Raw genomic sequence first — 16,870 nt, 5'->3', positions numbered from 1 at the left:
GCAGAAGTGTGTGTGTGTGTGTGTGCAGACCTGTGTGTGTTATGGGGGTTGCAGAAGTGTGTGTGTGTGTGTGCAGACCTGTGTGTGTTATGGGGGTTGCAGAAGTGTGTGTGTGTGTGTGTGTGTGTGTGCAGACCTGTGTGTGTTATGGGGGTTGCAGAAGTGTGTGTGTGTGTGTGCAGACCTGTGTGTGTTATGGGGGTTGCAGAAGTGTGTGTGTGTGTGCAGACCTGTGTGTGTTATGGGGGTTGCAGAAGTGTGTGTGTGCAGACCTGTGTGTGTTATGGGGGTTGCAGAACGCTCGCTCGATTTGCTCCATCTGCCGTAGATCCCTCCATGTGCCTGACTCACACACCTCCCACTTATAAGGCAGGTTAAAGTGTACGCGCACACACTGCTCTGTAGGGGGAACACACACACAGGTACACCAACACATGCACGCATACACACACACAAAGGTGTGCACCACAATAACACACAAACACACACAGACATGTACACAAAATAAGTGGTGACAACAGGATAGCAGAACATAGTAGTAAACATGTAGTGATTACATTGAGTAGTGATTCCTACTGTATGTAAGGTCTCCTCTGCACTGTAGTGATTACATTGAGTAGTGATTACATTGAGTAGTGATTCCTACTGTATGTAAGATCTCCTCTGCACTGTAGCAAGAATGTTTCTCTTGCTGTAAGTCACTTTGGATAAAGTGTCTGCTCAGTGCATACTGTACATGTACATGTAAAATGAGGAGGGTAAGGGGAGAGCTATGGAAGAATATTAGACTCAAAAGTGTGTATTACTTGGCTAGCCAAACCTGAGCATCGCCATTGGCTATTCAACAGGAAGTGCCAGAACAGTCTCAAAAGTAATCGTACTTGCAGAAAATTTACTTATGCGAGCGGCAGAGATTCGTAATGGCAGAATAGCTTTGTAATTGAAAGACAGCAACTGTGGAAGGTTTAGTACCTGTGGAATATATTTGTAAGTGAAGGACATACAGTATGAGTAATACTTAAAATCGTTCGTGTTATTTTTTTGTTAAATCACAAGTCATTTTTACAGTTACAAATCTGTGCACTTGCCGAAAAGATTTGTAACTGTAGGACAACGTTTTGTGTGTAGAATATTGATGTGTAATTGTAGAATATATTTGTAATTGTAAAATATTTTTAACTGTAGGATGATTTGTAGCTGTAAAACCGATCCGTACCCGTAGAATAGATTTCTAAGTGTAGGGCATATTTGTGATTGACAATTACTTGTACAGATCATTTTTACAGTTTCAATTAATTTCTACAGTTTCAAAACGTGATACACACGTACAAAACTTTTGAGTCTAATATTCTTCCATAGAGAGCCAGCTTGGTCAAGCAGAAGTAAAGCCCACCCTGAAATCTGCAGTTCCTTCGGAGGAAATGGAGACAAATCTCACTCCTCTCCTCCACCTGGGCACCCGACCGCATCAGCTCATCAGAGACTCCATCTGCCACACACACACACACACACACACAGACACAGACACAGACGCAAATACACACACATCAAAATATGCACAAAGATTAACTTACAAATCATTGATATTATATCTGACATAATTGCATAAGCAGGTAAGACGGGTCAAATCTGACTGATTGATTGAACTGAACATTTGTGAGTTAGTGGCCAAGACAGAGAGAGAGAGAGAGAGAGGAAAGATTAGAGTGCAAATAGGAAATGTCCACACACACACACACACGCACGCACGCACGCACACACGCACACACACGCGCACACACGCGCACACACACACACATCATGTGTACCTGACTGCGAGACAAGTTTCCATTTGGGACAATAAAGTTAACCCTTAGAACCCTAAGCTGTATTTAAGGGCATTTTCACTACCTTTATTCATAATGATTTATTCTGGTCATTGTAAGTGCCACACATACATATTATATATTGTTTTTTTCAGCAGAGTCTAGGCTATCCAGATCATTCCATGTATTAGTACTAGCATTGATTTTAGAATTTAAAGAATTAAAATATAAAAAGCGTATTATAAAAAATCTTATATTTCGACATGTATCTCACCACAGCAAGCTCATAGCTCTACATACATTTCATGTGTGTGTAGGGAAGACTGTCCTGAATCGGGCAATGTAATTGCCATGTTGGAGGGATACTCTGGGGCTGAGCAATTTACAGAAATATGTTGTGTGTGATTTACGGAAATAAATGCCATTTTTTATTTAGTGATGAAAAATTACCTTTCTGTGGTCCATATCTGTGACACGAACTGATCTGACCTGACTTGACCCGAGTTTGCATGTTAGTTGTGTGCCTATGGTGTATGCACTCATAATGATTCTCAATGCAGGAATTTGCTAGAATCTCGAAACCGGATTATAAACATGCTTTGCCATAGAGAAACACACGATAGCATTGGATTATAAACATGCTTTGCTACAAAAACAGACAAAAATGTGGGGTAAGTCCAGCTATATGAAGTTATTATTTTGCTGTCACTTCGTCTGTTTTATAGCCCAGAAGGATGTACTTGGTATCAAATGATAGCTCTGTGTCTCCTCTTTCATCTGACATGCGTGGCATATCTATCCGATCACCGTCCGCGAGTAATTCAAACGAGAGTAATGGGTGTGCAGCGTTGGTTTGTGTACATGACGTTATTATTTTGCAGTCACTTCGTCTGTTTTTATAAGCCATAAGGATCGATAAACATGGTACCAATTGATAGCCCTGATATCATCTGATATGCGTGCCATAACGATGCGATCACGGGTTCGCGAGTAATTCAAACGAGAGTAATGGGTGCGCAGGTGAATGCAGAGAAGTATAGACTGTAAATATGGTGCTATTTGATTTAATTTCATGATTTTTTTTAATTTTCATACTTGATCGTACAGACAAGTGTGTAGTCTCGTTGGAAAGCCCCACTTCTGCTCTGTCACGCAATAAAGGTTTCACCTCCCTGCGATGAACAGTTCCGGAGCAATGTAACATAGAAGAAAGGGTGTGTTTTTTGACGCACTTTGCGTCAATCGGGTTCTAAGGGTTAACTGAACTGAACACACACACGCATGCATACACACACACACGCACACGTACACACACACGTACACACACGCACGCGCACACACACACACGCACACACACACACACGCACACACACACACGCGCACACACATGCACACGCACACACACGCGCACACACACACGCTCGCACACACACACACACACACACACAGTGCCGCTGCAGGCCATTTTGGTGCCCCATTGTGATGAATTGTTAAAACATTTAAATGATAACTCAAACACCTTAAGTAAAATAAAAGGCCTATAATTTACAGACCATTACTGTGTGTTTTTAAAGTATATTTTTTAATGAGGTAGGAGGACAGTGGAGAATGACAGGAAGCGAGGACCAGGGGCGGGAATCGAACCCGGGTCGCCGGCGTACGGTGCAGGTGCCCCAGCCAGTCACGCCACGGCTGGGGCCAGCTCTGTGTTTTTAAACATTAATTTCTGAAGAAACGCTGTTTGACCTATAAATGGTGCATTGTCACTTTAAGAGCATTGAGTCTTTACATTCCCATAATGCCCTTTTGCTAGCTCTTGTTTACAAGCCTTGCTTGTTTGATCTATCTTACATTACATTTAGCAAACACTTCTTGACCAAAGTGACTTACATATGTCAGCTATATTACAAGGGATCACATTGTCCCCGGAGCAACTTGGGGTTAAGTGCCTTGCTCAAGGGCACAACAGTGGAAGTCGGGAATTGAACTTTCAGGCTACTGCACGCTAGCCCAGCTCCTTAACCACTACACTACCACCGCCCCGGTATCCAATATCTATATTGATATAATAATATCAACAATAATATGTGCAATAATAAGTTGTTATAATCAGCCTTCATTGCTTTGGAAATGGAAGTGTGTAAGGACATGAATGAACTCCATTCCACAGTTTCTGACCCCTGACCTCTCACCTTTGAATACTTGTGGCCTGACATTAAAAGGACAGTGTGGAACGTTTTCAGTTGTTTGTGAGCTCCCAGAAGAAAGAAAATGTTCAAATGAGAGCTCTCTTTCTCAGTTGTTTCTCCTAGACAATAATGAGATCACAGTGATACAAAAATGAGATTATTGCTTTTGTCTCCCGCTTCTCAGGTTTGTCTCTGGAGCAAAAGAGTTAAGTTATCTCAGTGTAGACTCCCTTTAATATACAAATGAAATCTCATCAATATTTTAAATAATGCTCAGTGTTGTCTAATTTATACATCTCATATTTTACTCAGGCTGATCCACCAGAGAGCTCTCTCTGTAAACTCATGCAATTCTCATTTCAGATCTTTTTGGTAAATCTCAGATTAGGCTCCATCAGTTCTGTAAAAGAGATCTCTTCACAAGCTTGAACCGTTCTCATTCTAGTCATCTCAGTTTAGTCCTTTTTTGATTTATAAAAGAGATCTCAGCAAAGGCTTATACAATACTCAGACTTGCTCAATTTATATATCTCATATTTTACTCAGGCTTATCCATCAGAGAGCTCTCTAAGCGAACTAATGTAATGCTCATCCAGACCTATTTGTTTTATAAATTAGTCTGATCTGTAAGAGCTCTAGCTGTTGTACAACAATTCTCAAATGATTTTCATTATTTGTTTTATTTGTTTTAATTGCACATATTTTCAAGTTCACATTTGCAAACAGTAGGCCTAACCATGTGATGTGACCACCACACATGACGATGCTCTGACAGACCTCTGAAGTTCGCCTACAAAAAAGCTACCATCTATGCCCATATAAGGAGATCACCTGTTAAATTCTCGCGCAGGGAGACGACGAAATCGGAGACGCTTTCCTGAACGCACTTTTGTCTTCAACCTTCGAGTAGATATTATAATCAATGGTACGTGAAGGCGGCACAATTTGATTTTTGCTACCCCAGAGCTAACTTGCGACTTGTTAGCAAGTTAGAGAAATCAAGTTAGACTCCAGAGGTCTATGATGGTCGGACGTGACAAACTCGTGTGCAGAAGACTCCTACCAGAAAATGCAGTCTAGATTTGGCGCCCAGTGAAACCAAGTGAAACGGTGTGTGGGTATGAAGGTGCAGAACTTGCCACCACGAAAACTCAGAGAAGGTACATTAACATTTTGGTAATTTGCTAATGTTCTTGCATATTTTTAGACTCAATATATCATTGAACAACCTGACAAAGCAGCACATAAAGTTAGCTAGCTAGTTAATGTTAGCTACTGTACTTGTAAGTTACATCACTGGCTGTGCCGCTTGTATATAAAGCTAACGTTAGACAATTTAACGTTGCTAGCTTACTTTGCCTTATACAGCTTTAGTCTGTATGTTTTGAATGGTGTAGCCAAAATGCACAGAATTTTAAAATGTCTTTGGGATGTCAGTCAAGATGACGAAGCTAACGTTATTGCCACTGGTTTAAACTGGTTCCAGCTCAATTCCACTGAAAAGAGGCCGGCAGCTTCTTAAAAAATTGGAAGACTACGCTAGACCATCAGATCAAATTGCTGAACAAACAGCGTACCAAAATGGTAAGTATATTTTTCCCCACAAAATGTTCTCACTTTTGTTTAACCTGCTATAAATTACAGCATATTGTAACAGGAGTGAAAGGGCATTCTTGTAACCCAGGTAAACTAGGAAGTAGCGTTGCTGCGGTCGAGGGATCGAGAAATAGGTAAGTCAGCATCTGCAGTCATGAATAACTTACCAGTCAACATTTCTTTTGCAATTAATAGAATCTGTAGCATGCAAATCAAACCAGCTATTAGCCTAACTGAAATAAAACCATGATATATCTAGGTATGGTGAAGGGTATGTGATGTGGGGCTATCTATCTATCTTTTAATTACAAAGGCCAAGGGAACTTTATCAGGATGCATAGTATCCCGAGTCCATTCAATAACTGGCCTTTAAAAATAAATATCTGCCTGCCTCTATGGGATTTTAACATAGGGGGTTCCTTACTTATGCCCCCTGTATTTTAAGGAATAACATTTATTAATTTACGATACCTGGTTCATTCACAAAGAATATTGGTGTGTTTAAAGGTTGGATTTTTTTCCTCATTTTTTAATTGAGGCATTAAGATCAATTTCCAACAGATGATTTATTGTATTCCTCTGGTTGTCTTAACTTATACACAGTTGATGGTTTTATAAAAAGACACCCCTACACCAATAAATAGTTCATGTAGACTGTCACACAATGGTAAGCGGAACATTGGCCACAGCTTGTAACAACTTCATTTTTTACCATTCTTTGCGTAGGGATGTGTACAAGGATGTGTAACCTTGTGTAACTTTGTGTAACTTGGGAATTACAACAGAAAGGAACACGTTTCAGCTAATCAAAATCAATGACTGAAACTGTCAGTTTCAGAGCTATTATTACCACACTGATAGATTGATTTTGCTTTTTATTTGCAGCCTACGTTATGCACTGTGGAACGCTCTGCGGATGGACAGCTGTGGAATCCGCAAAGGTCAAGAAGGCTTTTGTTACGAGGGCTGGAGGTTCCAAAACATCCATGAAGCTGGGGTAATTAATTATTTTAAATTATTTCAAATTGTGGTGAGCATTATTGGTGGGCTTTTTATAAAGGGTAGGCCTCTATTGCACTAAAATTATTCAACCTTTATACAGTTAACATCAAACTGTGTAGCTACGAAAGCTACAAAATCACATTGTCATAGAAATGATAGAGGCGAAATTTCCACTAGGTTTTATGAAGATATTTTACAGATGGGCTGAACATACATCAAAAGTAAAAAAAATGACATGGCCAAAATGATTAACTCACCAACAATATTTGTTGTATGGTGTATACCAGAGATCACCAAATGGTGGACCGCGATCCGAGTCCGGACCGTGACGTGATCCTATCCGGACCCAGACCATAATAGCCCCAATTTAGATTTTCACGTAAGATTTCAAAGCTGCGCTAAATGTTTCGTTTGTTAGGATAACAGCATTTACTTCAGGAGCTTCAGGAACCACCATTTCGCTTGCTGCTACTCAGCCAGTGAAATCTGTGAATTCTGATAAAGTCGAGTCAGTGAGTAAAGTAGCCTACTATGGGGAAGAGACTGATAGCCTGAAACGAGAGGAGACGGGACGAGAAACAATCAGATGGATATCTAAGTTAACGATAAGTAAGTTATTTTCAAATCATCGATTGCTCAAAGAGGAGGAAGCTAGACAGCGAGAACAGAGCTTTATATAACGATACGGGGGCAATACCACGCAAAACTGTCACGTACGTAACGCCAACTAGGCTAAATATGGATGTGACAGTTTTGCGCAGAATTGAGCTGGACCTCTTCTATTCTGAGACAGCGCTTTTAAAAATCGCCAATTTGAAGCACCTCTACTAGACAAAGCATATTGAGCAAGCATAGGGTAGGCTAGGCCCATTCAACAGTGAACTGAGACCACAGAATATTTTACGATTTAAGAAGGCAATTTGATTGATCCACCACAATCTAGTTAAGCCGACATGCATTCACTGCCCAACAACGTGATGTTCCTGGGTTTCCAGGATTTCGGGTCAACATAAAAAAAAAAAAAAAAAAAAAAAAAAATTAAACTTGCTGATTAATGGGTTCAAGGAACCAGCCTTGTCTCAGCTCAAATTTTATTTTAAGTTCACGTTAAGATCTTTAAAATAGCCAAGGCTACTCAGTTTTTCTCCCCAATCACTCTTATCTTGCCTTATTTCTCCTCATTTCGAATGTTGCCTTTTAGGCTACTTATTTTATTTCACATTAAACATTAGGCCTAGGCCTACAATCTTCTTGAATTTCCCCTTGGGGATCAATAAAGTATCTATCTATCTATCACTAGGCTCCATCCATCCATCCTAATATTATATATACACAGTGGCGATTCTAGACATTTTTAACAAGGGTGGCACTAGTGAGGCACTGATTCAAGGGTGGCATGAGGCAAAACATCCAGATAAACAGAAACAGGCTCAAGATGTGAAATTAGCACAAATACATTAGGGAAACCAGATGCAAACACCATACTCATAAATTGAAGGACAAAAAAACACAAATACCTTACTCTCACATAAAATGTCTTTGTATTTGAATAAAATTTAATACAAACATATTAAAGTTAATTATCTAAGTTGTCTGTCACTGGGCTATGCTGTTCTAAAACAAATTCCATCATGGGGACATTAAAATATAATCAATTTTATTATATTACTGTAAATGAAGATATACAAAATATACTCATCCAAGACATTTCCCCCACTCTATGGCCATCTATTTTTGTAGCTGTTACAATAATTTGACCTGCTTTTTTGTCTATTTGTTTATTTTCTCAAGAAACTTGAGGTTGGTATGAAGGAGTGTATTGTGTATGTGAGCAATTTCATCTTCCTGAATCTCAATATTATGATAACAAGTCTGGGCAAATTATTAATTAAATTTTCACGTGGGGTAACTTGTTGCAGGGCAACCATAACCGGTTCCATGTCTTCCGATTAGATGATTAATCATCAGTTTCTTGAGAACTTTAAAGTTCTCAAGAAACTTGAGGTTGGTATGAAGGAGTGTATTGTGGATGTGTGCAAACATTGTGCACGTTGCACATGGTGCAACTTCTTGCAGGGCAACCACATAACCGGTTCCATGTGTTTGAATTGGATGACTTCCATGTGTTTGAATTGGATGACTAAAGTTCTCAAGAAACTTATCTCCCTGAATCTCAGTATTCTGATCACAACAACTCTGGGCAAATTACAAGTCAGCACCAGTGCTGCATTCATTGTTTTGCACTTTTATAATCACATCACCAAAAGTAGGTTATTGATTTTACCAAAATAATTTGGCACTATTTTTAAACTACAAACCTATAAAGTATTTTGATACAAAATATGATGCCATTTTTTTCCAACTAAATAAAATAAAAATGACAACATACTATTTTGTATTTTACATACATGTATCAGACATACTGCCTATCCCTGGCTGTTGGCTGCAGCAACTCAAGCTAGGTAGTACTGATTGTTTTGTGTTTGTTTTGTGTTTATAAGTAAGTATAAGTATAAGTATATATACTCTTTTGATCCTGTGAGGGAAATTTGGTCTCTGCATTTATCCCAATCCGTGAATTAGTGAAACACACACAGCACACAGTGAGGTGAAGCACACACTAATCCCGGCGCAGTGAGCTGCCTGCATCAACAGCGGCGCTCGGGGAGCAGTGAGGGGTTAGGTGCCTTGCTCAAGGGCACTTCAGCCGTGCCTACTGGTCGGGGTTCGAACCGGCAACCCTCCGGTTACAGGTCTGAAGTGCTAACCAGTAGGCCACGGCTGCCCCAAAAAACGATCGTGGCCTCCCCGTCGGGGAATCGAATCCCAGTCTCCCGTGTGACAGGCGGGGATACTCACCACTATACTAACGAGGACGACTCTATGTTAGTTTTGATCCAATTTGACAGCTTTGCTATGTTGCCCACCCAAAATTTCTACCAGCCCACCCAAATATAGTAGCCTAGCCTAGGTTAGAACCAGCCCTGCCCTGCATGGAGACATATTTTACGATAATAATGGAGAAAATGTTAGCAAAACTTTAGGTTTTTGTTAACGGAATCTCCCGACCCTCATTCATCTATTTGCGCAACAGCCCACATTCTGCCTTCAATCCAGCGAGACAAGTGAAATAATTTTTTTTTTTTTTTTTAAAGCGGTCATCGTCATAGGCACGATATTTAGGCTACCTCTGTTAAGCCTACACAAAGTTGCGTATTAAGGAGTATTTCCTGATCGGGGAAACCTTTCGTTCCGCAGTTCAATTGTGCCGCAGGCCAATAAAGGCAAGTGTGTTTGCCACTTACATTTCTGACGTCTGACACTTCACACTGCTGCAAGTGCATCAAGAAAGGTCCCGCCTTACACCATGTTAATGGCCAATCGTAGACTAGGATTTGGGGTGGCACCTGGGGTGGCCAATCGAATCTCAAGGGTGGCCTGTGCCACCCGGAGCCACCCCTCTGGCTACGCCCCTGTATATATATTATACATACATACATACATATACATAGCCTAAACATTATGATGCTCCGGACTTTTGCTTGAGGAAATTTTCTGTAACGACCTCGCTGAAGATGCCTGTGGCTGTGCGTCTTTTCTCCTCACACACATATGCGCAGCTGTCGTGCCATAAACAGCGAGACATGGCTGCTAGTTTAGCTTAAGTGATTCTGTGGTAACACATAATAATAGGCTAATATCAAGTTGATTTGCTCACTTGCACCTCTCAACTTTGTGTTGCTAACCTACCTAGGCTATGAGATGTACGTAGGTCTACTATTGGGTTTAATGTCATTTAGATATAGGCAGCGCAACCTTTGCAAACTTTTACATCTGGAGAGAGCTCCTTGCTAACTAATTCTGCTAGCTCAGGTCATGTATGTCATTCGTAATTAGTGCTAAAATCATTATTGAACATGATCCCTTCTATGAACTTGATAGTTTTTTATTTACATTTATTTTATCTAATGACAGACAACAATGAATTGCATCCACATATCCTTATGCATTATGTGCAACTATTATTCACTAGCCTAAAACCGTGAGACTGAAGGCTACAGTAATTACTCACGTATTTCTTAAAGTGTTAAAATTTGCCTAGGTGTAATAGTTTAAAAATAAATATTAAGTATTCAAATGACTAAATATGTTTAGCAATTAAGCAGATTAATAGTAATTATGCAGATTAAAAAATACTATACATTAACTGTACACTTTATATGAATTCGAAGGTATATGAAATAGAAACATGAAATAAGCCATAATTTTCCGTGTGTGTGGAAAGAGTCAAGCAGAATCTAGGATGCCCACTGGTGTGAATGATAACACTATATTCAATATTACTGATGATGTCAAGGTGGTCTGGGCCCCCAAATCAAATACATTTTTTAAGAATTATCGAAGAAGTATCGAAATCGCAATTCTTGATGTGGTATCGGTATCGAAACAATAATTTTGGTATCGTGGCAACTACACTAGTCTAATTTCTTAGGATATGGTTTCTTAGGTTTTCGCACCGGCAGCAATGTTCATTCTTACTCGTTCCTCGACTTATCGTGACTAAATTCAAGATGGCTGCAAACGCTAAACTTCGTGAAGATACTGTCTGTATAAATCGTCTTGTAAGTAAACTACCAGTGCTTTTTCAAAGTTCTCAATGTCTCGTTTTAAATGTCAGGGCCCTCGGAAGTCTACCAATGAAGTGTGGAGATACATTGAGCCTCGTAAATGGGTGTAAAACAGTGATTTATTTGCATGGCTAGCCCGATGCCGAAGCACCACTATTGAAAAAGATGTTGGTAGCATCGGCTAACTAGCGCCAGATTTTGGAGTGCAGGGGACAAGCCGAGATGGGCTATGAGACATACGTTCACACTCGGTATCATGTTTCAATACACTTTAGGTCAATATCACACCGGAATTCTCCTTTAAACCTCACTGATCACAGGATAAATGTTCCTGTTGAAACCCACTATCAGAACTAAACAAGGCAATGCTGCATTTTACACTGAATAGGCTTAGTCCAACCAAAACAAGGTTTTGCCTAGTGGTAAGCTGGATAGGGGTTAATCCTAGTGTGACAATACAGTTTACTCACTAGATGAAGTGAGGGAATTCAACAAACTTGTTTAAGCTTGACAAATATATCAATACAATCTGTTTTTCCAATTGGGCAACATATAGCAAATGTGAGTGGTACGTAGCTATCACATCCCCCATTCTGTGTTTAAGTGATTAATAAGGTGTGTCTGATCTTTGTGCTGTATCAAAATTCCCACAGTTATGAAAGCAGACGGTCAAACAAATGTCTTACTTTGTATTTTTGAGTGGCTCACAAACTAACAATGTTCTATTGTCTGCTCTTCTATCACTCCTCCCTTTGGTTGGTTCCACCACCAGGATAAAAGACGCAGATTGACCAGCCCACACTTTCATCCACCATTGTACACAGTATGGCACGCTTTGGCACAAGTTCAGTTTGTTTATGTTATTGTTTATTAGTTATTTCAGGTTAGTTTGTTTGTTATTTCAGGTTAGTTTGCAACAATGTACAAGTTTAATCAAAGTCCCTAGCTGCTACAGCTAGCGAACATCACTAGCCATTCCCATTCACTTTCAGTTTACTGTGTTAACGTTAGCTAACTAGCTCGGTTAACAGGCAAAATTAAATTATTTATTCCATGTCCGAAAGTGTGTTTCATTGGCATCACTCAAAAGCAATGACAAAAGAGAAAAGTTTATGTTTTGACGCCTATTTAGGAGTCTGGAACTAGGGCCATCATTTAGGTAGATTCGCAACGAAATGAGCTGCGACAGTTCACCAGAGTTTACCTACAGCTATGATGGTAAAAAGGAGAATCATAAATGATCAGACAAGTGCTCTCTTTGAGCAAGCACTTTCACTAAAGTCAAGTCAACTGTCAGACTCTGTAGAAGACTTATTTGATCACTTTAATGCAAAAATGGCAAACATTATGGATGACATTGCTCCATTACAATTCAAGAAAGTTAAGGACAAACAGAAAGCACCATGGAGGCAAAATCCAGCAGTTAAACTTCTAAAAAGAGAGTGTAGGAAGACTGAAAGAAAATGGCGTAAATACAAACTTCAGATCTACTATGAAATCCATAAAGAGATGCTCCGCACATATAACTCTGAAATATGCAAAGCAAGACAGTCTTTCTTTTCTAACATTATCAATAGAAGTTCAAATAACACTCGTATTCTATTTTCAACTGTTGATAAGTTAACAAATCCCCCCTCACAATTAGCGCCTGGACTTCTCAACTAATAAATGCAATGAGTTTTCATCTTTTTTAAAGGTAAAATTGACAAAATCAGACTCAACATATCTGCTCAATTACAAATTCAACAACCTGAACTTCCAGCAACAAACAGAGGGAAACTAAACTTGATGTCAGAGTTCAGCTTGATAGACTACGAAACACTTGAAAAAACGGTACAGAATCTCAGCCCTTCCACATGTGTTTTAGACACTCTGCCTACCAATTTCTTCAAAACTGTTTTTCACCTCATAGCGGCGGATGTCCTTCAAATTGTAAATGTATCACTGCTGTCTGGCACTTTTCCTAAGTCACTGAAAACAGCTGTTGTAAAGCCACTTCTCAAGAAGAATAACCTGGATGCCTCCATGCTAAACAATTACAGGCCCATATCCAATCTACCTTTTATTGGCAAAATGATTGAAAAAGTAGTCTTTAATCAATTAATCACCTTCCTAACATCAAATGGGTATTTTGATTACTTTCAGTCTGGTTTTCGGGCAAATCATAACACTGAAACAGCTCTCATTAAAGTTTCCAATGACATACACCTCAACACAGATTCGGGTAAAACATCAGTCCTAGTGCTACTGGACCTTAGTGCAGCATTTGACACTGTTGATCACAATATTTTACTACACAGACTAGAACACTGGGTTGGATTTACAGGCATAGTTATCAGCTGGCTAAAATCATATCTACAAGAAAGGAGCTTCTTTGTTGCCATCGAAAACTGTACCTCAACACCAACGTCCTTGACCTGTGGTGTTCCCCAGGGGTCGATCTTGGGGCCACTATTATTCAACCTCTATATGCTCCCACTTGGACAAATCATTCAAAATAATTTGATTTCATATCATAGCTATGCAGATGACACACAAATTTACTTAGCTCTATCACCAAACAACTATGGTCCTCTTGAATCTATGTGTCAGTGTATAGAACAAATCAACACCTGGATGTCTCAAAATTTTCTTCAGCTGAACAAAGAAAAAACTGTAATTATATTTGGTAAAAACAGAGACTTTCTAATGTGGAGACACAGCACTCAAAAAATACTCCATAGAAATGCATGGGGCTATATTTGTCACGCCAATATGGCCGTTGTCTACACATATCCCACCCCTTCCTCGGCAAAATGTCGACATGTGAATACATTGAGCCAATGTGGTGTGATGTGAATACATTGAGCCAATCATATGGTGTGTTGTAAAGACATCGTGCCAATCATGTGTTGTGATCTCGCCGCTGGAGCAAGATTGGTGTCGTGAAGCCTTGCGCACGCGCATTTCTGCCGAAATGGATGCCCGACGAGTGCCCAAAAAGCGTTGTCATATGGCCGCCGAGTGGAGGGACTTGCCTAAAAAGACTTTGGTAAAAATGAGGAAAGACTTAGGGTTGCCACTCTCCTTGACACAAAAGGGTTGAAGGCAAAGGATATTGTTAAAAATCTTGGTGTATTAATTGACAGTGATCTAAATTTCAACAGCCACATGAAAGCGATAACTAAATCAGCTTTTTACCACCTCAAAAATATTGTCAAACTCAGAGGGCTGATGTCAAAACATGACTTAGAAAAACTCATTCATGCATTTATCTCCAGCAGGGTTGATTACTGCAATGGACTGTTCACAGGCCTTCCTAAAAAGACTATTAAACAGCTTCAGGTGATACAAAATGCAGCAGCTAGGACTCTAACAAAAACTAAAAGAACTGACCACATTACTCCAATTCTTAAGTCCTTGCACTGGCTTCCAGTAAGTCACAGAATTGACTTTGAAGCACTATTGCTTGTTTATAAATCAGTAAATGGAGCAGGACCTAAATACTTGTCAGACATGCTTCAGCAGTACACACCTTCTTGTCCTCTCAGGTCCCAGGTGAAAAACCTGCTAGTAAAACCTACAGTTAGAACTAAACATGGTGAAGCAGCTTTTAGCTCCTATGCGGCTCAGCTGTGGAACCAACTTTCGGATGACATTAAAAAGGCCCCAACTGTAGCCAGTTTTAAATCTAGACTTAAGACCAAACTGTTCCCAGACGCTTTCTGCTAACTGTGCCGAGTTACAAATTCTGAATCTGCCTCGATAATTATTCTACTTTTTCTTTTATTACTTTTTTTACTACTTTTGCCTTTGTTTTTGCTTACTAATTATTCTTTATTTTTAAATGATTTTACCTTGTGTTTTATGTTTTCTTTTTATTATGATCTTTACCTTTTAACTATTCTTTGACTATATTGCCCTTCTATGCTTTTATTTGTTATTATTGTTTGGTTTTGTTTATGTCAAGCACATTGAATGACCTCTGTGTATGAAATGTGCTATATAAATAAACTTGACTTGACTTGACTTGACTAGATGGCGATTGCGGGCGAGTCCAAAATACATGGGGTCCTATGGAGCTACATGGCTACATTTATTGTTTTCACCTATTTAACAACTGAAACCCTCAGATTTTATTTTATTTTTCGCAAAATGGATATGGATTATCAATCAAAAGTGAAATAATCCGGGAGTCATGTCCTTTCGTTTTCTTACAGGTTGGGTTGTTGTTGCCCATAACACGCTAGCATTGATGCTATGCTATGCTATGATCATGCTAATAAATGACGTCATTGACACGTTTGAAAGGCTTTTTAGAACAATTAAGTGACTTTAAAAATATAATACTCAACCAAGTGTATTGTCTTTGCCTCCCCTTTCGCATACAATATTCAAATTACTTGAAAAAAAATTATATCCCGAGAAAAGTGGATTTTGAGGGTAACAGCTCCATAGACCTCCATTCATTCTGGACTCGCCCGCGAGCGCCCCTAGATGCAGTACCACACCGGAAGCGTTCAGAGAGTGAAGGTTCTCCCCTTATTAGACATTCTCTGGCTGCGACTAGATATGGTAACATTAAATGCTTTACGACAGCTTGCAACAGCTGGCAATGACGTGCACCATTTAATTCACACTGCTTCAACACTGCTATAATCACTGCACACACACACACACACACACACACTACCTGTCTGCGTAGTTAGTCTGTACACATTCTGGTAGATGATTGGCAGATCCTGGATAACGTCATCACCGAGGCCTCGCTCCTGCAGCATCCTGTGTCCTGATTGGTCGACGGTGTGCAGGCGCTTGCAACGCGAGCCGAACATGCAGTCGCCCTGCAGCAGGTGCATGCACAGGTGCAGCTTGGTGCAACCATCCCGAAACGTGCAGGAGCCATGAGGCCCTGAGCCTTTGTTGTAGTGAGAGCACACCTGTATGTGCACACACACACACACACCACACATACAGACACCACACACACACATAGAGGAGAGGTGATATTAGTTACTGTATTTGTCACTGTACTTAAAAACACAAAGCATACTACAGCATACTACAGCATACTACATATAGTACATTTTGACTTTGTGATCCATGCAAGGTTCATACACACACAGAGTGGGGCTGAACAATATGGCCACAATTACGTAAATTACGTCTGATAAGTAACGCATCGGGCAAACTGTAGGGTGTCAGTAAAGAGCCAGATCAGAGTGGATCAAAGAGAAATGAAGCAATCCTTAATTTAAAACAGTTTACTTCTAACATTCAGAAATCATTTGATCATAGTTCATTTTGTACAAATAGTACAAACAATCAACTACAGCATACAAAATAAACCTTTTAATGCAATAAACGCATCAACATGGACCGCCAGCCAGCATAACGACGGGCCCTATTCTAATAAAGCACGGACCAGCATAACGGAACTACGGGCCCTATTCTAATGAAGCACGGACCAGCAGAGCAGAACTACGGGCCCTATTCTAATGAAGCACGGACCAGCAGAACAGAACTACGGGCTCTATTCTAATGAAGCACGGACCAGCAGAACAGAACTACGGGCCCTATTCTAATGAAGCACGGACCAGCAGAGCAGAGCCACCCTAGCCTGGTGAGCCCTCTTCACTAATGAATGGAAATTAGCTAATGGCTATTTTGG

At 39.9% G+C, this 16,870-nt stretch overlaps 1 protein-coding gene across 1 annotated transcript in view; it reads right to left on the bottom strand.

Moving 5' to 3' along the window:
- Positions 1 to 16,870, bottom strand: part of parp12b (poly (ADP-ribose) polymerase family, member 12b) — a 29,874-nt gene that overhangs the window by 3,598 nt on the left and 9,406 nt on the right. Inside the window, exons 3-5 of the mRNA XM_042081469.1 lie at positions 15,893 to 16,139; positions 1,394 to 1,489; positions 273 to 399 (exon numbers count right to left, since the gene is read on the bottom strand). Of these exons, the coding sequence (XP_041937403.1) occupies positions 273 to 399; positions 1,394 to 1,489; positions 15,893 to 16,139 (470 nt within the window). The remainder of the gene's footprint in view (positions 1 to 272; positions 400 to 1,393; positions 1,490 to 15,892; positions 16,140 to 16,870) is intronic.

The sequence above is a fragment of the Alosa sapidissima genome, chromosome 23 (assembly GCF_018492685.1).
Source record: "Alosa sapidissima isolate fAloSap1 chromosome 23, fAloSap1.pri, whole genome shotgun sequence".
NCBI classification, from domain to species: Eukaryota; Metazoa; Chordata; class Actinopteri; order Clupeiformes; family Clupeidae; genus Alosa; species Alosa sapidissima.
Note: the sequence above shows the minus strand (reverse complement) of the source record. Positions and strands in the feature narration are given on the sequence as shown.